Here is a 19,253-nt window from a genome sequence, read left to right as displayed (position 1 = left end):
CCTCCCATCCCCTGCTTTCGGCCAGCCATTCCACCTTCCTCCACCCCGGGGCACTCCTTCCACCTCTCCATCCCCCACCTCTCCCACGAGTAGCCACTCTCAGGCCCCTCCGCCAACGCAACCTCCAGCTCAGATATCCTTTGGCGACAACCTCTCTCCTTCGCCTCCTTCATCAGACTTGCCGTCTGTCTCACCCTCACCCAACCGCATGACTCACGATTCCCCGCGAGCTCCCCCACCACTTAGTGTCTCCACTACATCTCTGCCACTGAGCTTCCGCACCGCACGCTCTAGTCGTCTGAGGGTTGCCGAATCCGTTGAGGACTGTCCGTCCGACCCTTCAACTCCAGACGACGACTACAGCAGTTGGGCTGCTCTCACTCCAAGCAGCACAGGTGGTGATGCGGCCAGTTCGTCTGCATTCCACGCACCACGGATACCGGCTCGGAGTCCCTTGCGAGACAGTCGAGGTCTTGGAAGCCCGGTGCGTGCCGGGGGACCAGGAGGCAGTCCCTTGAAAGAGAATTGGGTACCAAGCCCAGGACCTCTGACTCCCAGTCCGCTCACTCCAAGGAGTCCCAGGAGTGGCTTCGGCGGAAGGGACAGTTCTGATGAGGGAGCCTCTGCCAGTCCAACGAGGCCCAGCCCTGCGGCGAGAATCGGCAGGTCCACACGGGCCAGGAGTCCAGTGCGGAGCAGTCCGTTGCGTGAGCGTTTCGAGGGACTTGCAAGGAGCGGATTAGATGTTGGGACGGCGTCTCTTACGCCGTCGTCCATCAACAGCACGAATGACAATGGCGGGACTGCAACTGCCACCGCGCCAACGTCCTCCTTGCTTTCTTCCCCACTTCCGACGTCGCCGCAGCAGCTCACACTCAAAGAAGCCAAGGTAGCAGCGGCTCACATCTCACCGTCGCCGTCATCGCCTTTTTTCACGCCGCTGGAGCGGCCGGCGCGCTTGGACTACTTGTCACCAGCACCCGAGTCTTCAGCGACGCGCTCGCGCTCTTCATCACCTACTAAGACAGGCGAGTCTGAAATTCGCGGTAGACTGAGAGAAAAAGACGGCGGTGGAAGCCGCGGTGTGAGTAGAGGGGCCCGCAGCAAGAGTCCGGCTGGTTCGGCAAAGAGCGGGCGCAGCGTCAACAGCGTAAAGGACCGAATTGCGCTGTTTGAGAAACGGGCTGGCGCGTGAACTTTCTAGGCAGAGTTGAGCTTTGCTCTGTTGAGTGAGCGCAGTTTGTAGTATTTGGGTGGATGCCATCCCATATCATTTTTCCCTTTTTTGCGATTTCCGCGTTTCTGTCGCTTGTATTTACATGCATGTTTTTTTATCTTTTCGCTCCTTGTCAATTTAGCTTTCCCTTTGTCAATCCCTGTTTTTCCCAGCGCGTGTTGGTGCGGTTGATTGCTTTGGCTTTGGCCGCGAACAAGATTGCTTGACGTTTTTGTATGGACACGATGGACAAGTCGCTTCACGATGACGACAACAGCACAACGACAACAACGACAACGACAGACGACGAATAGGTTGCGAGAGCGAGAGTTCGAGGGAGAACTCCTGGGGGTGGTTGCAAGTCAGTCACTTTGATGCAACAAACGAGCAAGCACAAGACTTGGAACGAACGCAGGAGACGAACGAGTCGACGCACGAACACACACACGTACGGATGGACCCGATGGCCATGATCATGTCTGATGTCTGATTTACCAGCTACCTAGCCAGCCAGCCAGCTTGTTTGACGCATGTTTTTCTATTTGTTGCCAACTATTTGTGCGTTCACACCAGTCAGTGTATCAGCGAGAGAGATCCTGTCGTTCTAATGTACCACCGTTGCTGTTGTTTAAGATTTGGATGATACCTGTTGTGTGGTTTCTCCGTGACAGTCAGGCAGCGACAATCGTTGCGATAATTAGATGAGTTGTGAGACGTTGTAGGTGAGTGTCAGCTGGGTGAAATAGTTTTTGTGGTTTTTTTTCCTTGGTTTTTTTTTTTTTTTTTTTTTTCTCTCATTTGTAAACAGTATGTGCCTAATCCTCTCTTCTTCATTGTGTTTAATCAGACAGTTCAGCCGCTGCACTCCAGCATCTCTCACATTCTTTTTGAAATCGATTGAAATCATGATTCAAACCTACAATACTGCGGCCTCGAAGATGGCGCTGCGGCACCTGGGGAACCAAAGCATTGCGCATGAATAACAGGTGAGCGAGCCAAAGTAACATCATATCTGAAAGACACTACCAGCTCCTTGACAGAGCACTGTTAGGTTGATGGACCAGGCGCATTGATTATTTTGGAAGCCATGATTGGTTGTACTGTCAGATCTCAGTGGTGGATCAAGTTCAGAAACGCAGTTCTCCACCACTCCCATCTTCAAGCACACTGAGAAGCGTTTTATAAGGTGCTCCGTAGAATAGAAAAATGTCCCTTAAGAGTGGTCAGTATTATGTCGAATCTAGTCGTAACCCGTACAAAGCAAGATTCATACATCAGTTTGCTGCATCAATCCAGTGACTTGATGACCACGTCATGCCGCAGCAGCACCACCCCGAGCTCTCTTCCGTCCTCCTCTGGATCCAGGGCCGGTCCCTCCGCCGCCTCCTCCTCCTCCTTCACCATCCTCCCTCTTCCTCTTTGCCCTGCCGCTTCCACCCTTGGGCCTGTACGGCTCATCATCTTTATTCCGCTTGCCTCGACCACTGCCCGTCTCTGGGACGAAGCCGTATTCCTCCTCAGGTGCTTCCGGATCAGCCTTTGAAGGCGTCGCGGCAATGTTTGGGGCGCCGCCTCCACGCTTTCCTCCACGACCGTTACCTCCTCCCCGCCCTGTAGTCGGTTTCTCCGTATCTCGGTCATTCTCTTTGTCCTGTAAGAATACTTGCGGTTGGTGCTTGCGCAACCAGTTGTAAACAGAATCAGGATTTCGGATCTGTAGCTCTTTGTCGCTTGGGATGTCGCGGGCTGGGAGACGGATTGGTCGGCCAGAAGTGTCATTGGGGTCGTAAATGGCGGGATCGGCGAGCGCAATGTCGAGCTCTTTGAGATATTCTTCTTCGTGGTTTGGACTCAGGTAGCCTGCCGGGTGTTCGCTAGACATCTCTTCAGGCAGTGGCATGTCTGGTAAATAGCGCGAATGAGGTGTTTGCAGTAATGACGCCAAAGGCTTGGGACCGATATCCGATTGTACTTTGGTGAGCCTGTTTTCTAGGTCGGCAAACTCGATGGGCGTAATTGCTCCAGAAGCGAGGGCGGCTCGTGCCTCGTGGAGCTGTTGGGATACAGCTTCGGGGTCTTGTTTCGGCTCAGGTAGAGGAGCGTCATCGCTCAACTCGAAGCGAAGCTGGATAGGGACCTTTGGAGTCCCGTTGATGTCGAGGAGGAGGTCCATCATTTGACTAGAGTCGAGTCAGTTGGTCATGCCTATGCGAGATGAATGCGCGTACTCATTCTGCTCCTGCAGCCTTTTGACCAATGCCGAAGCCTTTTGCTCCTCTCTGAATAGGGAGTTGCTTTCTCGCATTCGCTCGTCAAAGCGCATGCGCATTTTGCGGTATTTCTTCCTGTCAAGCTGTCAGATGGGCGTGACTGCAGACGAGGCTCGAGCCGGCAGCTCACCTCCACGACTTGAACGATGGGCGCGCGGTAGTGTCGGCGGTCTCATTGCCGGGCGGCGGGCGTTGGATTGGATTGTCGTCTCGCATGTGCGAGGATTCTTCGTCGACGGAGGCCATGGCACGCGCTGGGCACGGAGGGTATCGTCTGAGAAGAGAGGAAGCGTGTCTGGAGGAGAGGCAGGTGTCGAGGGCTGGCTGGAACGGGAGCTGCTAGTACCTACTGGAGCGGAAGTCATGTTTGTGCCTGGGGCAGAAATCATGACTCAGCTGCTGGAATCCCGCGCATTCACAGTGCTCCGCCGCTTCGTCGTCACCAGCGCCGCCCTGGCCTCTACCTCGAACCCCCCGGCCTACCAACCTACCTCTTCTCCAAGCCTTCCAACTAGGCTGCTTATCACTCCGTATTCGCGACCGCGCGCGCCCCTCTTTAGATCTATCTCCTACTTCTCGCTGCCGGCCAGTCACACCGCACTCGACTTGCGTCCTTTGTCCAACCATCAACTCGACCGTCGATCCCGCACTTTTCCCACCCTCCCCCCCCCCGTCCAACCGCCAAAGTGTCTTCCATACTCTTGAACAGGACCACCTCGTTTCAGGTGGATCCTCACCCGGGACATTTGACTGCCGCCGCTGCGGAGACAAGAATGAGTCCCGAGAAGTCAGGGAGGAGGAGGCGCTCCTCGAGCCTCATGTACACCGAACCCCCGGAGTCCTTGGAGCACATCAGCGACCAAGCTGCTCTGCCCAACCTGAATGCCCAGTGGGTGAACGCAAAGGGTAAGCAATCGTTTAAGTTTCAACTCCTCGGACCTTTTGAAGACCTCCCTTGGATCGAAACCGAAGCTGACACGTACGCTGTTTGCACAGGCGCCTGGGCTATCCATTTCGTGCTCATTCTCTGCTTGAAGATCTTCTATGACATTATCCCCGGCGTTTCCCAAGAGACTTCGTGGACTCTGACCAACATTTCGTACATGTTCGGCTCATATCTCATGTTCCACTGGGTCCGCGGCGTGCCCTTTGACTTCAACGCTGGAGCCTACGACAACCTCAACATGTGGGAGCAGATTGACAACGGTGACCAGTACACGCCGGCGAAGAAGTTTCTACTCAGCGTGCCCATTGTCCTGTTCCTCATAAGCACCCACTACACGCACTACGATCTCACATTCTTCCTCATCAACTTCATGGCGACGATCGCCGTCGTAATTCCGAAGCTTCCAGCGGTAAGCCGAGCCAAAGAAACCAGCATTGAGGACCAAATATTGACGTGACGCAGCTACACCGGTTGCGCCTGGGCATCTTTTCAGACCCACCCGAGGAAAGCTAGTCGATCAACCCCGATCCTAGTTCTCCTTACTACTGTATTTCATTCACTTTCTAGAGGCGCTGTTACTATCAGCGGTCGCAGCATTGCATTCCTTACTATTGCCCTCTGCCAAAATACCCTGGATGTCGAGACAAAATTGGGTTCCGGAGTTCCTTGGCCTTCTTCTCCTACTAGCATTTTCCAAGTAATTGCGCTCATTTCGCGCTATTCAAAGAAAGGCGTTGCTGACGGGCCAAGGATTGGAACCGAGGATTTGCCTCCTCACCGCGGAAGTAGAAGCAAATCCATCTTCACTTTCCACTTTCGTGTGCCTTATCTTCTTCATTTCTTGATTAAAAATGGATCGTCGCCACTCTCATGTTTCTCCCTTCTTGATTGCATGTACTGTTGCATCATGAGGAGCAAAAAGGTTCCAACCTAACCATCAGCAACCTAAATATTTTCATCACACGCTAATCTGGCACTGTGTTTTGGACTGTGTATACAGATCAGATGAAGCGGTAACGAAGCGACTTCAGGGGCCAACAGCGTGCCCGACTAGCTTTTCGAGATAAGTTGATACCACCCACGTTAAGTCAGACACATTTCAAGCTGATGTGATAGAAGGAAAACTCCTTAACATCTTTTTGATTCAAATGCACGGCGCATAAAAGAAATCCTCAACCATGGTTCCTAAGCTTATCTTTTGCTTCAATCTTAAACTCACTATTAGCTATTATAGGGTATGGAGAGCTTAGGTAGGAATAGGTAGAAAATACTACCTTAAATAATTTCTTAGTAATAAGTATTATTAACATCACATCTTATTTCTTATTACCTACTAGATAATATAACCTTACTAAGAGATAGCTATAAAAGGTAAATCTAGCTATAAAGGTTAGATTAGTACTAAAGCTTAATAGAAGTTTAGATAAATTATCTATAAAGTAGGAAAGAATAGTAGAATATTCTAAAGTAAAAAGTAGATAAATAAGTTATAGAAAGAGTGGTAGAAATAGTATCTTTCTCTTTCTCTTTATATAATAGATAGTCTAGTATAAATAGGACTAGATTTTAACAGTACATATTAAATCTTTAATTAGTTTAATATTAGAGCTATCCTCACCCTGTGCTTTTACCGAGTGAAAGGACAGCGGGATGGCCTGCAGACGGGCGGCATAAGAGGGTATCTTCAAACTTCAGCCCAGCCGCCTGCTTGGCGTCAAAGCGGCTGTTCTGCAAAAAGGAGTCGTTACCACTCGTCCGTGCTTTGAAAGGGGGCTCTGGTAAATCATGGACTCCTGCCGGTGATCTGGCTCTGCAGAAGTTAACTCGCACGCCTCAACAGGATAATACGTCCCTTACTAGATCATGGCACTGTCAATCTGCACTAGCCGCAACCGCATCCAGCCCAAAGACAACCAGTGTAAGCAGTAAAATCGGAACGGCTCGGTAAACTACATAAATCTTGTTATACAAAGGTATACGAAGAAGAAGGCTATGCCGGCCTGGTCCTGGCTGGGCATAGCTTGGTGCTTGAGAACAAAGATCTGTAGGTGTCCGTGGAGTGAGTCTCAGCTTAGACACGGCCCCATCTTGTACCACGCACGATCAACGCGAATCGACTTGTCAAAATCTAATGCGAATGCCCGTCTAGTTGACATGGCGACTATTTCGAAAAACTGGAGAATAGCTATCTGCAACCAGGTTGAGCTTTTCAAAATGACCCAGTTTCATGAAACTTGGGCCGACTAGAGGTTTGACGTCAATTTGGCCAGTACCTGAATTCCGTGCCCCAGTTTCATACACAAAAAAATGCTCCGACAAAGAATCAATCCTCAACCACTGCTAACCCCAGTCGCCGTTGCACGGCAAGCCCGGATTGAATGTGCTGTTTACCATCTGGTGGCATACAAACTGCACACTCCCGTTTGAATCCAGCGCATTTTCTGCACGAGAGGCCGGCAAACTGCATCAGAGAGTGTGACTTGGTTGTCTGCGTCATACCTCCATGAAAGCCATTGTCGGGATGGAGCTGCTGTCCATGCCGGACCAGGGCCGGTTCAAACGGCGGATGTGCAGTTTGCCAGACGCATTCATCGTGTCCCATTTGCAATACCCGCGCGTCTCTATCGAGCTTGCTACAGCACACATCCGGCGTACATATAGCTTTGGCGAGCGCCGCAAGAGAGACCAGGTGCATCCGTGACGTCTTCTCCAATATTGCCGTCCTTGATTTCTACACTTGAGCGCTTCCCGAACGTTAATCTCGTTAAGAAAAGATGATGATCGGAGACTTACTTCCTGTGTCTAGGACCTCGATTCGTCCCGATTGGTTTATACAACGCGACAATGGGAACTACGTCCCAGTCCTTGCAGTTGACGAGCTACCCGCGGAGGTCCACTTGGAAGGTGTGCCCCGCAGCATCAACCAGGACAAGGCAAAGGGCATGACTTTTCTGGGGAATTGGCAGTACACTGGACAGACGTACTCTCTTGTGGTATGAAATTCCCCAGTCTCACGAAGCTGCTGCCGTACTTGAGCTGGCGGAGAATATTAACTTGTAACGCAGTCAAAGGAGCAGAAGACCGCCCAAAAATCGACTGCGAATAGCACCGGCCCTCCAAAGTCTGTTGCAATCCAGCAATCTGATTCACACATGGGGTTCCGTTCCAAAGAGCCAGAAGATTCTGAGACCGTGGTGGGGTACGAGAAACCTTTGGTAGGTCGAATTTCCCTCACAAAGTCCAAAGACTGACGCCATCTTTCCTCCAGTCTCTTGCCGACAAAATCGCCAAAGCCACGCCTGAAGCAGCTGCTCGCCACAACTACATCATACAGCCTCCGCTCCCTCCTTCGGGAAAACAGCCCGACCAGACGAAGAAGGAATACTGCACGTACTGGATCAAGACGGGCGGTTGCGACTTCACGCAGCAGGGATGCATGTACAAGCACGAGATGCCTGACTTGAAAACTCTGCGCGAGAAGATCGGTGTCACCCGGGTTCCCAAATGGTATTCCGACAAGTACCCAGACATCAGTCCCCGGCATCGTTCCTGGGTGAAGGAGCGCCTTCGGCTTTACGACGCGGCGGCCGCGAATGTGCAATCCGGTCGGCTCAAAGTCCTTGGTGGCAACGACGCGGACGTAAGCTCTGGTAGTGAGGAAGACCAGAGACGCGCTGCTGTCACCGATGTACGTCGTCCTCCCTCTTCTTTCAAAGCCCCTGATGCGAATCACAACCAGAGGGCCAAGGCTCCTGAGCCGCATGGTCGCCTCCTCGACCCTTTTTCGGACACGGAACTCAACTACGTCTATACCCCAGTTTCAAGCAGCCAAAAGATCTACGAGGCTCCGGAGAGGGTCTCCCGCAAGTCAATTCCTCCACTTTGCAATTCCTCCATTTCCGTTCGCGAGGCCAACATCAGCTCGTCGACTGCCAACTCGCGACGCCGTAGTGTAAGCTCCTCAGATGTTCGCGACGTCGCTGGCCGCTCAACTCTGAAGAGGGGCGCCCACAATCTCTTCAAGGACATTGTCGAACCGCCTCCGCCAAACAGCTCTCCGGTCCTGGCTCCCGAGCGACGCGTGGTGCAAGGGACATGTGCAGTTCAGCAGACCCCTGAATGCGCCAAAAAATCATCACCCATTGAACGTCAGTCTCTCACGGTGCCTGCCACCACGGCCAAGGATGACTCTCCGCCAACGAGCCACCTCAACGAGAAGAGCCTCAAGCCAAAGCCCCGCATTATTGTTTCGAAGACGGCCAAATCTGGTTGTCCTTCTCCCAAGTACACTACCACTCAAGCAGGCCTGCTCTCGTCACGCCACGCTCCCAAGGCCACGTATTCTGAGACATCTCGCACCCACGCATCTCAACAGTATCTGATTGATCTCAACAACGACGACTCCGATCTCAATTCGCTCAGCGGCGCTACACCAGCTGCCCCTGGCCCGGCCAAGTACACGGCAGCGCACCGTCCCGCCAACAACGAAGCCAGCCACGGAGACTTTATGCCGCTGAGCGAGAGCGACTCCAGCTCGACCATCGACGATGGCTCCAGCGTCAGCAGCGGTGGCGGCCACTCACGCACCCCGTCGTCCGCATGGGACAGCGATATGCCGAGCCTCGAGCCACTGAAAGTAATCGAGGCTGTCAAGCACAACATCCCAAAAAGCAGCACGAAGAGAAAAACCGCTGGGTCCAGAAGCAAGGACGAGAAGTGGACGACGAAGCAGAAAAAAGCAACCTCTGTTCCCGCCACTACTACTGCCGCCGGTCCCAGTTCCGTGTCCATTACCCGGAACGTCGTGCCTTCGCCTACCAACGGCAATCTTAGGCACTCTGGCGCGACGCGTGGAAGCCCCCGTCCACAAAAGGGGAAAAAACCCGCTGCCACCAACGTCGCCGAGCCTCAGACTGCTGCAGTCGGTGCTGGACCCTTGGCGAAGAAAGAGAAGCAGAAGAAGGAGGGCAACGTCGTGCCGACCAAGATACGCCGCCCCCAGGTGGTGGTCAATAATGCTGGCGCTGCTCGTGCTCTGAATGAAAGGCAGCTGCAACAGCAGCAGCAGCAGCAGATTAGGGTGGAAGTGAAGACGCAGAAAGAAGCTTAGTTGTTTGGGTTGTTGCTGGCGTGTTTGTTGGCTGGGTTTGCGGTGGAAGATCGCGGGCGGAGAGCAGATTGTGTTTTGTTTCTTTTCTTTACTATCGGTCCTTACTTTGCTTTTTGTCTGGATGTTGGGATCGTGTGTTGCGCCTTGCGTTGGAACGGTATTCGGTTTCGAGATACATGTGAGTAGATGGGCGAGCTGCAGCGTAGAATCGGACATGAAGCTGCGAGAAGTCAGTCAGATTTAGCAGTGTCATTCCTGTTTCGATCGATCCTCGACGTAGTGTTGTTTTTCGACTAGCCACTGCCTTTGCCCTCCGCAACCGCTTCGTCTCTTCGACTGTGTCGTTCTGAAGTCCGTCAGAAGCAGCAATCAGCTGCTGGAGTGAATCTATTTAGACGCACGTCGCTCTTTGGGCCCACTTGCAACTATAAGTAACCAAAGCCTGATTCTCTCTCAAGTCTATCTGATCCGTGCTCAAACTTTTCAGGGGAATCAAAGAATCTGCCAACTGACGCCACGATAAGCCCAAAATGTCCAACTTACCCTTATGTGCAAGCCTCCGCGTCTCCTGTCGAACGAAATCTCGCAGGATGAAGAGAGGATTTGAAGCAAAAAACAAAAGTGAATGTGCCTTAAGGCAACCTGGGGGAACCAGAAGAAAGTCGCAAATCAAGAAACCGCAAGTTGTGCTGTTTCAATGTCGCAGCCTCCCTTGCACGCTAGTATTTCGAATTCCTAAACCAAAACCAAGACTGAGAGTGTGAGCAAAGAAGAGAAAAAAGAAATCAAATCAAGTACTGGCAGATGGCTTGTCCTGCGCTCGAAGGTAGCCAGTCAAGGCAGCAGCAACAGCTGCCTCGTCATTGGTACTTGACTGAGCTCCGGCAGGCGGTTGGATCCGGGAATTGGGATCCTGAATAGGCCTGTAGGTGCTTGCAGACTGGTGCTGTCCTGGCTGAGAGGGCATAAGTATTCTTTTGCCCAAATTGTTCGGGCCAGGAGCGGCAGGTGCAGGACTCTGGTTTGGATTCATGTGTCCGTTCGTGTTCATGACGTGGCCATTTTGGGCCAACGCTGCACGCTTCTCTGCTTGCTGCTTCTTCTTCTGCACCAAAGTGCCCTTGACACCACGAAGGTATTTTGTGGCTGCCTCGACAATGTGGCGGGGCTCATTGCTGTATTTGAGGGTGGCAAGCATCTCGCGCACCTGAGTTTCCGAGTTGATGTGTGGGCAGGAGCGAGCATAGCCGAAGTGCGCCAGGCCACACAAATTGCAGTACTCAGGACCTGCAATCTTGAGCGGACATGCTCCAATGACGTGAGAGCGCTGACAGGCCAGACAATTACGAGTGTAATCTTTGGGAACTGAGACGTGCGGAGGAAATCCCGGGGGAAATTGGGGATCAGGAGCGCGCTCGAACCGCTTGCGATCAGGCTCCCTCTTTTTGACTGCATATTGGGGTTAGAGTTATGGTTCCACGCTGATTTGCACAAATACCAAGCAATGATAGCGAACATGTGAGAGGGCGCAATGATAATCATGTAGCAGAACGTATGGCTTGAGAGGAAGACAACTTAGTAAATAGTAATGATCAACTTACCCGTCGTCTCATGATGTCCTTGACCTGCAGCGGCAATGCCACGGACTTGGGTGTTACGGGAATCTGTGCCAAAGTCTCGGGCGTCCTCTTGCTGGAGCTCTTGTTCCGGGATGCTCTCGTCGTCAGAATCATTGGCCTGGAAGTCGGTATCGCTGTCGGTATTGTGCTTCTTGCGGCGACGATTGTTGTCAGGCTGGACGGGAAAGGCATCTTCTTGAGCATCGGCCTCGGCAACTGGTTCATTGTAGTCAACAAGCTGCAGATCGTCAGCACCATGAACAGCCTTGTTTTGGAAGTCCCTTACCATGCGTGCTCGTTTGCCACGCCCGAAATTTTCGTCCTTCTTGGCCGCCTCCGCAGCCGCAACTTTTGCACGTTCCTGTAAGATTTTCTCCCATACGGTAGGGTCGGGAGGAGCCATTTCACCCTCTCCATTGACTTCCAGTGAGTCTTGAAATGCCCCGGAATCATTTGCCCAGACACGAGCAAAACTGAATTGACTCTCAGCGGTGGCATCAGCGCCAGTTCTCGACTCTTCAATGTGGCTGCGGTCAAGCAGTTTGTCGATCGACGCATCGTCATACTTGATGTCCTGACCAGAATTGTCTTCCGCGAACAACTCTGCTGCACCGTGCTTGAGAATCGACTGCACGTCCTTCTCCTCCAGATCATCAGCGTCCATCGACTCAACCACGACATGATCCAGAGCCATCTTCTTGCGACCAATCTGGACAATTCTTTCTTCCACGCTGGCTCGAGTCATGAGCTGGAAGCAGAGGACTTTGTTCTTTTGACCAATACGATGTGCCCGAGAAAGAGCTTGTATGTCCTGATGGGGATTGAAATCTGGGTCCAGAATGATGACGGTATCAGCGGTGGCGAGATTGATTCCGACGCCACCCGCACGAGTAGAAAGCAGGAACGCGAAAAGCGAGGAACCGGGAGCATTGAACTCATCGATGCGCTTTTGCTTTTCAAGAGAGCCCAGAGTGCCGTCCAGTCGACTGTATCCCATTTCCATGCCATCCAAAAAGTCCTCGACGATGTTGAGCATGTCAAGGAATTGACTGAAGATGAGAACACGGTGCCCAGCGGCCCTCAGTTTGGGAAGCAAAAGTTCCAGGAATTGTAGTTTCGCGGAGGCTTCGACAAGGTTGCGGTGTGATACGGCGGCTACGTCTGTGCGCTCCTCGATCTCCTGGCTGTAGACGAAGGGGTGGCACAAGCATTTGCGCAGCTGCATGAGAATGTTGTTCAGACTTGCTCGCTCGTTCAATTTGAGCTGTCGATTCGACGAGAAGAGAACCTTGAGCAACTCCGGGTCTTTGGCGAGGATAGACTTGTAGAGTTCCTTTTGGAGGACGCACATCGAAATGGGGACGATGATTTGCGCCATGGGTGGCAGGAACGTTAGCACCTGAGCCTTGGTTCGCCGCAAGATAAAAGGGCGGATCAAGTTGTGAAGCTCTTTGATCTTCTCATTTGTCATCTCTGCGTATTCCTCTTCCAACTCGGTGGCGTTAATGGAGTCGTCCAAGAATTGGAGCAGATTGAACAGCTCTCTGGCATTATTTTGGAGAGGGGTACCAGTCAGTAGAACCCTGAACGGGATCTTGAGGCCATTGAGTGCATTGTAGAGGATGCTCTTGTCGCTTTTCAAGCGCTGGCCTTCATCAACGACCAACCCAGCCCAAGAGACGCTCTTGAAGAACTTCTTGCAAGAGTCGTCAGCGGCAGCTTCGTACGAGGTTACAACGACGTGGCAACGAAGATCTTTGCTACCCTCCGGAAACATTTCATATTGGTATGCCATGTTGCGGGCCAAGGAGGACCCGAAATATGTGACGACCCTGAGAGATGGCGCCCATTGCTTGATTTCGCGCCTCCAGTTGGCGCAAGTAGAGTTTGGAACGACGACCAAGAAAGGGAAGCAGTTGTGATCCTGGATCAGAGTCGCAAGAAAGGCAATGATCTGAATAGTCTTGCCGAGACCCATTTCATCGGCGAGGATTCCATTCTTCTTGGAATACCATTGGTAGTAGAGCCAATTGAGACCGTCGATTTGATACTTCATCAACTCCATACCAGATTGCAAGTTGTCAGGCTGCTTCTGCTTTTCGAGCTTTGTGAAGGGCTGAGACCGAGCCTTCTCGAGACGAGCCTGGAGTGGACCCTTTTTGGGTACATGAGTGTACCGACCAAGGACCCAGTCATTGTAGGCAGTGACAAAGTCGAGCCAGCGATCGTCATCCTCGGGCGTTGGCACCTTCTCCCAGACAGCATCTTCGTAACCAAGACCCTTGTACTTGATCAAGGCTTTATCAACCTCCTTGATTCGCGCCTTGTCGATGTCTTCGGTGCGGACGTCGATGACATTGGTGTATTCAACATCAAGCACGATGTCAATACGCAGGAATTCCTCCGGAATGGCATCCTCGGTTCTCATCTTCGGACCCGTCTCTCTCTTGAAGAAGGCCTTCCTCATGCTTGCTGCCGTGACTCCCCATGTCCACGCTCCAGGCATCCACGCAGCGCGGAAATAGGATAGTTTCTCCCATTTGATCAGGTACGCCTTCTCATCCTCATCAACATGCTCACATGTCGTTCCAGGCATGAAAGACTCCTCGTCGGAGGGCTTCCAGGCAATGATGCCTCCAACTTTTGCCGGCATCTCGGAGCAGTCTTTGCACTTCCAGGACTGCGAGTATTCCGAAAATCGACGTTCGGAAGTCTCTTCCTCTTCCTCGTCAATGTCAAAGTGGTGAGCTGACTTTGGGGGAAGATGGTGAAAGTGATAGGCCCTCCAGCAGTTCATGCAGCGGAAGAGCACATGGAATGGGTTGTTGACAAGACCGTCGGGAAGATGGGTGATGGGGTCTTCGCCATCGTTATCCTCGCGTTCTTTCTGCTCTTGAAGGGCGCTTTTGCGCTGACGAAATGGTTGGCACGCAGTACCAGGTTTGCGACAGACCTGGCATTTGTCGAGATCCGGCGCGAGGATGTCACGCCGTTTGTGAGCATTGACGCATCGGCGGCATTGCAGAACAAACTCATCCTCGGCTACCTTTGTAACCAAATGTTCTCGTCCAGTGCGATGTCCAAGGCAGCCCTTGTGATATGACAATTGGCAGCCCTGGCAGTAGATGAGAGGACCGACGGTAGATCCATCTCCACAAGTGTCGCATTGTTGAATGTGGCGAAGCCGGAACGGGTCTGTACGCGCAAGCTGCTTGAAGACTTCTTTTGCTCCAGAGGCCTTGGGCACTGCTGCACGTTTGGGCTCCTCTTGACGGTACAAATTGTCATCCAGGCCCGGATCCTCCATATTTTCTTGATGTCTGGTGGTACGGTCCGATCGTCGCGTGCCAACGCGAGCCATCTTCGAGGATCCATCACCACGCGAGCTCCGCTTGCGCTTCCGTGGGATGACGTCTGAGCGCAGCCGCGGAACATCGTCGTCTAATTCACTCTCAGACTCTGAGCTCTCGGATTCGGTGATCTGGCGACGCGATTGCCTTGTGACTCTGGTATTTGAGGCGGCTTGCTTTTTGGATTGGGCCGTACGACGACTGCTCCGGCGCACCGACAAGGCGGCTGTGTCACTGTCAGAGTCTATTCGGAGACCATCATCTTCTGATGATGAGCTAGGAAAATCCCCGCGAGTGTACCGCAGACTGCGAACATGGCGCTGACGAGTTGATGTTCTGACATCTTGTTCTGAGGTGAAGTCGTCGTCCGAGTTGTGATCAGCCACTCGAAGCATGTTGTCGTCGCTGGCATTCAATTCGTCCTCACTCAAGTCCTCGTGCGCAGTCTCACTGATTTCGGGGTTTTGTTGGAATTGTTCGAGCGCAAAGGATCCGTTGTCCAGTCTGAGAAGCTTCTCAAACGGGACCTGCAGGTTGAGGTAATTAGCAGTTGGAAGTACTCAAGAAGCGAGGTACGTTGTGTATTTGGTGAGGATGTGAAATTGAGCAGGATGTCTCTCGAAATTGCCGCCTCAGAGTGTTCACATGTGTGAAAAAATAAGCCTCTACGGGCAGGTGCAGGACCACTTACTGTTTCCGTGCGCGAGTCGCCGAATCGAACGACGTACTGGACATGATCTGTGTCCTCAACCTCTTGCAAGACCTTCTCAATCCTATCCCATCGTTCATCCCACAAGTATTCGTGCTTGTTTGCCAAGGGTGATGGAACGATCGACACCCTGTCAATGTCCCATGGCAGCTGCTGATGGTGCGGAGTGGACATGCTGCTGCGGACAGCAAGGCCTGCAGGTACAACTTCAACGTCGGAATCGCCGCGCACGGTGGCAGGTGTCTGAATTGCACGCGGAACGTGTTGCGCCGCGCAGAAGTGGCCCTGGTGGACCGTTGGATTGTACCAAAGGTCGGGACAGCACAGTCTTATCTACCCGAAACGAATACGGTGGTGTGTGGATGGTTTGGTGGATAGGTCGCGAGAGCGGTAAAGGTCGTGAGGAGATACGGAGAGGGGAGATATCGCTGGAGAGAGGCACGAATTTTGGGTTGGGTTCGCAGACCGGGAAGCTTGATCGCGTACCGACTTGCGCGAGACGCGTCGGTTGCTTCAATGGTCGTGACCTGGTCCCAGTCCCGGGCAGTCAGCGTCTGTGCGCTGGCGGTGAGTGCGGCGGTCGAGGCTTTCCTTGCGCCGCGACTGCATCTCGAAAAGTCCATCCAATCAATCAATCAATCAATCAATCAATCAACCAGCCTCACAAAGCCCGTTTGCCATGCCGCCCACAGCTGCGGTTCGGCCACAATGGCTCAGAATTTGCACTTCATGTCTCCTCCATCGTCAAAGACTGCCACAACGATCAATTACCACAATGTCTGCAATTCACAACGGCATTCGCGGTGACAACTATGCCGAACAAATGAGGGCGAAAATAATTGCATACGAAGACCGACAGCGAAGACCAAGACGCAAAGCCCTCACTGGTGGAGAGCAAGGTCAGCTCCATCATCTTGGACCAGACAGTATCTTCGCTAAAAGTGCCCCAGATGACAGCCAGACCGAACGCAAAAACGAACAAGAAGGCGAAATCAAAGACCAACCCAAAGACCAACCCAACGTCCGACCCAAATTCCAACCGGAGGAATATGGTTCCATTTCAGTACCGCACACCACAGCGGCCTCCAAATTCATATATGGATATTCGAGTGTTTTCGCAGCCCTGAAAGCGAAACGGAGGCTTCTGTACAAACTCTACTATCACCCGAGGGCAAGAAGGCGCGCTTCTTCCCTAAAAGAGAAAACAACAGAAAGTCATCAAGAAGACTTGATTCTTGCCCTGGCTGCTGGAGAAGGCCAAAAGATCAAAGTGGCGCAAGTCAAGGAGGACTTCCTGCCAATCATGGACACAATAAGCGGAGGTAGACCACACAATGTAAGAGCTGGCCTTTGCAATGTTGATCTCCAAGTAACCGGATCAGGGTGTTGTCCTCGAGACCTCGCCTCTCCCAGTCAAGCCAGTCGAAAGGCTGACGGCCGTCTCCCGTCTCGACCCATGGTTTAGTGTGAGCCTAGCCCGTCAGAGTCCCGAGGAATTGATGATCAACGGCTACGACTCTCGAGTTCGTTACAACAGCCATGGCTGGAGACACCCTCTTGTCCTGTTCCTGCATGGAATCACTGACGCGGGAAACATTGGAGCCATTATTCGCTCGGCACACTACTTGGGCGTTGATGCAATCGCTCTGGCGTCCAGGAGCACCGCCTCCATCGACGACCCCGTGGTGATCAAGGCATCTTCTGGGGCCACTGAAGCGATGCCAATCTTGCGAGTGAACAACCCCTATAACTTTCTCCGAGACAGCGGAAACAACGGGTGGCGGATATACGCGGCTGAGGCACCTCCACCACCCGAGGATAACCTCTCTTTCAACGAGGACCAAAATCACAAGGCGATCGATCAGCGAAACACATCGCCACTTGTCAACTTCCGCCGTCCATCTTCAAAAGCTGTCTTCAACAACCACCGCCCTCTTGCCAATCACCCTGTGATACTCATGATGGGTGGTGAGCATGCAGGAATCGACGCAAGATTGGCTACGAGGGTTCACTACTATGTTGGAGTACGAGGAGTCCATGCGCTCAACGTTGGTGTTGATAGCTTGAACGTCAGCGTTGCTTCAGCACTAATCATGATGGAGTTTTTGAAGAGGCGGGAAAAATTGACTCCCCCAAATAAGCTCAAGCCTGGCACCAACTTTTTGTTCTAAGCATTCGCGTTGGGAACGACCGCCATTCGGACTTGGAATTTGAGCGATGCTCCAACTACATCGATTTCCGCCATGGCCAGAGACAAGCATTCGAAGCGTGATAATTCAGCCATTCTCTTTGGATACTCAGTCTTAATGCGTAAAAGGGCTTTTGAAACTCCCGTTTGGTCTTCCGATTCTTTTAGATACCCTATAGCGCTTTGTGGAAGTTTCAAGTGGAATTTTCAAGGCCGCCGACAATATGTACCAGGTCTTCCGGGGTCGTGTAAGATCATGAGCACGTGGTGCTCTATCAAATACAATACATTAAAATTTGGATCGCCGAATCCCGTTCCCACGCCTGCATCACGAATCCTCCTCCTCTTCCCCCAAAACCACGCCATCCTTCGTAATCCGCAAGCCCCACGCGCCCCTCTCCTTCAAGCCCAGCACGCCCTCTCGCAGCTCCCTCGCCCACGCATCAGCGCCCCATCCGTCCACCGACATGCGCACGCGGCCCTGCTCCACAACGCCCTGCCTCTGCGCGCGCTCCCGCCGCGCCTCCTGCACGCTCATGGTCGGCGGGAACGCTGGGACAATCTCCCTCGACACGGCTAGCCGCAGCGTCGCGAACGAAGTGAAGGCCGGCGGGAGCAGCGGGCGCAGCGTCGGCAGTGGCGCGTTGCCAGCGTCGAGCTTGGACACGGAGAGCGAGGCGGTGGTTGCGATGATGGCGCACTGGAAGCGGTGCTGTAGGCTGCGTAGCTCGCGGACGAGGGAGGCGTAGGCTTCGGATGTTGTTATCGCTGATGCTGTCGTTGTTTGAGTGGCGGCGGCGTTGTTGTGTGTTTGCAGTAGTCGGGCTTGCTCTTCGGCCGCTTTGAGCGGGTGGAAGAAGGCGCTGGCGCTGTCAAGAATGATGCATTGTAGCGGCCGATGAAGAGACTTGTGCGCTGCGCCATCGAACAAGTAAGCTGGGAGCTGGATGAGTGTCGAGAGGACGGCAGCGTGCGATTGCGGTTGAAGAATGTGGACGTGGTCGAGAGCGTGCGAAATTATGGCTGCCTCTTCTGCTTCGCTCATGGTCGCCTCCTGTCGCTCTCGTTCGGCTTCGTCAGAGCTTTTGGCGTGATTGTGCTGCTTTATGCGGTGTTCTATGTGACATCTCATCACCTGGACGAAGCGCTCGACGGAGAAGCGTCCGTCTGTGTCGATGAAGACGACTGTGCCGTTACGTCCCCGGAGATCAATACCGCTGTGACTCTCTGGCAGGATTGCAAGCGCGGTGATTAGGTAGAGCAAATGAGTCTTTCCTGCGCCTGGACCGAGAGAAGTAAGCTCGATAGCTGGGGGTTTTTGCTGCGAGGATCTTAAACTCTGATCTCGAGATGGAGAGCCAGGCGCTCTTCGTTGAACTGCAAGAGAAGCGCCATGTGGTTCAAAAACTCCTAGCAGGTGGTCTAATGGTGGAATGCCGAAAGGCGACGACGAACTTCCCGAGTTCGCAAGAGCCCTGACAGAATCAAGGACCTAAATCAAAAACATTGTGTCAGTTCAAGTTGTGCTGTAGAGCGAATCGCGAAAATGTTGTTGGCCGGAGCAAAACATCAAACAAGACCAACCTCATCCAAGCCCGCCTCCTCGACCTCCCCCAACAACCTCCGTCCCAGATCCTCGGCGCTCATCACCCTCCTGCTGCTGGACGAGCCCTTCTGCCTTTCCAAACACAGCTGCTACCTGTGCGCTCCCATTCCTAGCTCTTTTTTGCTCTTCAAATCCCAGCGCATGACCTCGCGTGTGCCGGCTGACTGATCAACCGCAGCAGCAAAAAGCAGCAGGCCGGCGGCGTTTGGCGGCGGCAGCAGCGACGACACACGGACGAT

General features: G+C 52.9%; 8 protein-coding genes across 8 annotated transcripts; 2 read left to right on the top strand and 6 right to left on the bottom strand.

Annotated features, from left to right (window-relative positions):
* Positions 1-2,528: 2,528 nt before the first annotated feature.
* On the bottom strand, positions 2,529-3,732 carry IWZ02DRAFT_487346 (IEC3 subunit of the Ino80 complex, chromatin re-modelling-domain-containing protein; the record flags this gene model as incomplete). Its single annotated transcript, XM_066769354.1, has 3 exons — positions 2,529-3,396; positions 3,445-3,561; positions 3,617-3,732. The coding sequence occupies 3 exons, from the start codon at positions 3,730-3,732 to the stop codon at positions 2,529-2,531; spliced, it is 1,101 nt and encodes a 366-aa protein (XP_066626034.1).
* A 207-nt stretch (positions 3,733-3,939) lies between these two features.
* Positions 3,940-4,978, top strand: IWZ02DRAFT_126583 (ORMDL family-domain-containing protein). The gene is made up of 2 exons (XM_066761565.1): positions 3,940-4,392; positions 4,483-4,978. Exons 1-2 carry the CDS (start codon positions 4,260-4,262, stop codon positions 4,887-4,889), a joined length of 540 nt encoding a protein of 179 aa, XP_066626033.1. The 5' UTR covers positions 3,940-4,259; the 3' UTR covers positions 4,890-4,978.
* Positions 4,979-6,717: 1,739 nt separating this feature from the next.
* On the bottom strand, positions 6,718-7,455 carry IWZ02DRAFT_126557 (uncharacterized protein). The gene is made up of 2 exons (XM_066761562.1): positions 7,226-7,455; positions 6,718-7,176 (listed from the first exon to the last, which is right to left on the bottom strand). The coding sequence occupies exon 2, from the start codon at positions 7,125-7,127 to the stop codon at positions 6,756-6,758; it is 372 nt and encodes a 123-aa protein (XP_066626032.1). The 5' UTR covers positions 7,128-7,176; positions 7,226-7,455; the 3' UTR covers positions 6,718-6,755.
* On the bottom strand, positions 7,329-8,454 carry IWZ02DRAFT_126578 (uncharacterized protein). Its single transcript, XM_066761564.1, has 2 exons — positions 8,400-8,454; positions 7,329-8,333 (listed from the first exon to the last, which is right to left on the bottom strand). Exon 2 carries the CDS (start codon positions 8,193-8,195, stop codon positions 7,482-7,484), a length of 714 nt encoding a protein of 237 aa, XP_066626031.1. The 5' UTR covers positions 8,196-8,333; positions 8,400-8,454; the 3' UTR covers positions 7,329-7,481.
* A 283-nt stretch (positions 8,455-8,737) lies between these two features.
* On the bottom strand, positions 8,738-9,795 carry IWZ02DRAFT_441754 (uncharacterized protein). Its single transcript, XM_066766932.1, has one exon. The coding sequence runs from the start codon at positions 9,756-9,758 to the stop codon at positions 9,012-9,014; it is 747 nt and encodes a 248-aa protein (XP_066626030.1). The 5' UTR covers positions 9,759-9,795; the 3' UTR covers positions 8,738-9,011.
* Positions 9,796-10,206: 411 nt separating this feature from the next.
* Positions 10,207-15,703, bottom strand: IWZ02DRAFT_126571 (PHD/FYVE-zinc-finger like domain-containing protein). Its single transcript, XM_066761563.1, has 4 exons — positions 15,203-15,703; positions 11,448-15,038; positions 11,144-11,399; positions 10,207-10,991 (listed from the first exon to the last, which is right to left on the bottom strand). Exons 1-4 carry the CDS (start codon positions 15,392-15,394, stop codon positions 10,333-10,335), a joined length of 4,698 nt encoding a protein of 1,565 aa, XP_066626029.1. The 5' UTR covers positions 15,395-15,703; the 3' UTR covers positions 10,207-10,332.
* Positions 15,704-15,995: 292 nt separating this feature from the next.
* Positions 15,996-17,391, top strand: IWZ02DRAFT_487342 (RNA methyltransferase; the record flags this gene model as incomplete). The annotated part of the gene is made up of 3 exons (XM_066769353.1): positions 15,996-16,119; positions 16,171-16,556; positions 16,603-17,391. The coding sequence occupies 3 exons, from the start codon at positions 15,996-15,998 to the stop codon at positions 17,389-17,391; spliced, it is 1,299 nt and encodes a 432-aa protein (XP_066626028.1).
* Positions 17,392-17,608: 217 nt separating this feature from the next.
* On the bottom strand, positions 17,609-19,167 carry IWZ02DRAFT_126549 (uncharacterized protein). Its single transcript, XM_066761561.1, has 2 exons — positions 18,993-19,167; positions 17,609-18,900 (listed from the first exon to the last, which is right to left on the bottom strand). Exons 1-2 carry the CDS (start codon positions 19,053-19,055, stop codon positions 17,737-17,739), a joined length of 1,227 nt encoding a protein of 408 aa, XP_066626027.1. The 5' UTR covers positions 19,056-19,167; the 3' UTR covers positions 17,609-17,736.
* Positions 19,168-19,253: the final 86 nt, after the last annotated feature.

Source organism: Phyllosticta citriasiana (genome assembly GCF_038021145.1).
Source record: "Phyllosticta citriasiana strain CBS 120426 chromosome Unknown IWZ02scaffold_2, whole genome shotgun sequence".
NCBI classification, from domain to species: Eukaryota; Fungi; Ascomycota; class Dothideomycetes; order Botryosphaeriales; family Phyllostictaceae; genus Phyllosticta; species Phyllosticta citriasiana.
The sequence above is the reverse complement of the archived record's forward strand: the minus strand, read 5'-3'. Positions and strand labels throughout refer to the sequence as shown.

Bases quoted from the DNA above. Each gene is read 5' to 3' on its own strand.
- IWZ02DRAFT_126583 (XM_066761565.1), top strand. From the start codon at position 4,260: ATGAGTCCCGAGAAGTCAGGGAGGAGGAGGCGCTCCTCGAGCCTCATG. The intron at 4,393-4,482 runs GTAAGCAATCGT...CTGTTTGCACAG, and splicing joins CCAGTGGGTGAACGCAAAGG to GCGCCTGGGCTATCCATTTC.
- IWZ02DRAFT_126557 (XM_066761562.1), bottom strand. From the start codon at position 7,127: ATGCACCTGGTCTCTCTTGCGGCGCTCGCCAAAGCTATATGTACGCCG.
- IWZ02DRAFT_126578 (XM_066761564.1), bottom strand. From the start codon at position 8,195: ATGCGGCTCAGGAGCCTTGGCCCTCTGGTTGTGATTCGCATCAGGGGC.
- IWZ02DRAFT_441754 (XM_066766932.1), bottom strand. From the start codon at position 9,758: ATGTCCGATTCTACGCTGCAGCTCGCCCATCTACTCACATGTATCTCG.
- IWZ02DRAFT_126571 (XM_066761563.1), bottom strand. From the start codon at position 15,394: ATGTCCACTCCGCACCATCAGCAGCTGCCATGGGACATTGACAGGGTG. The intron at 11,400-11,447 runs GTAAGGGACTTC...GACGATCTGCAG, and splicing joins GTGGCAAACGAGCACGCATG to CTTGTTGACTACAATGAACC. The intron at 10,992-11,143 runs GTAAGTTGATCA...CCCAATATGCAG, and splicing joins AGGACATCATGAGACGACGG to TCAAAAAGAGGGAGCCTGAT.
- IWZ02DRAFT_126549 (XM_066761561.1), bottom strand. From the start codon at position 19,055: ATGAGCGCCGAGGATCTGGGACGGAGGTTGTTGGGGGAGGTCGAGGAG. The intron at 18,901-18,992 runs GTTGGTCTTGTT...TTTTTGATTTAG, and splicing joins AGGAGGCGGGCTTGGATGAG to GTCCTTGATTCTGTCAGGGC.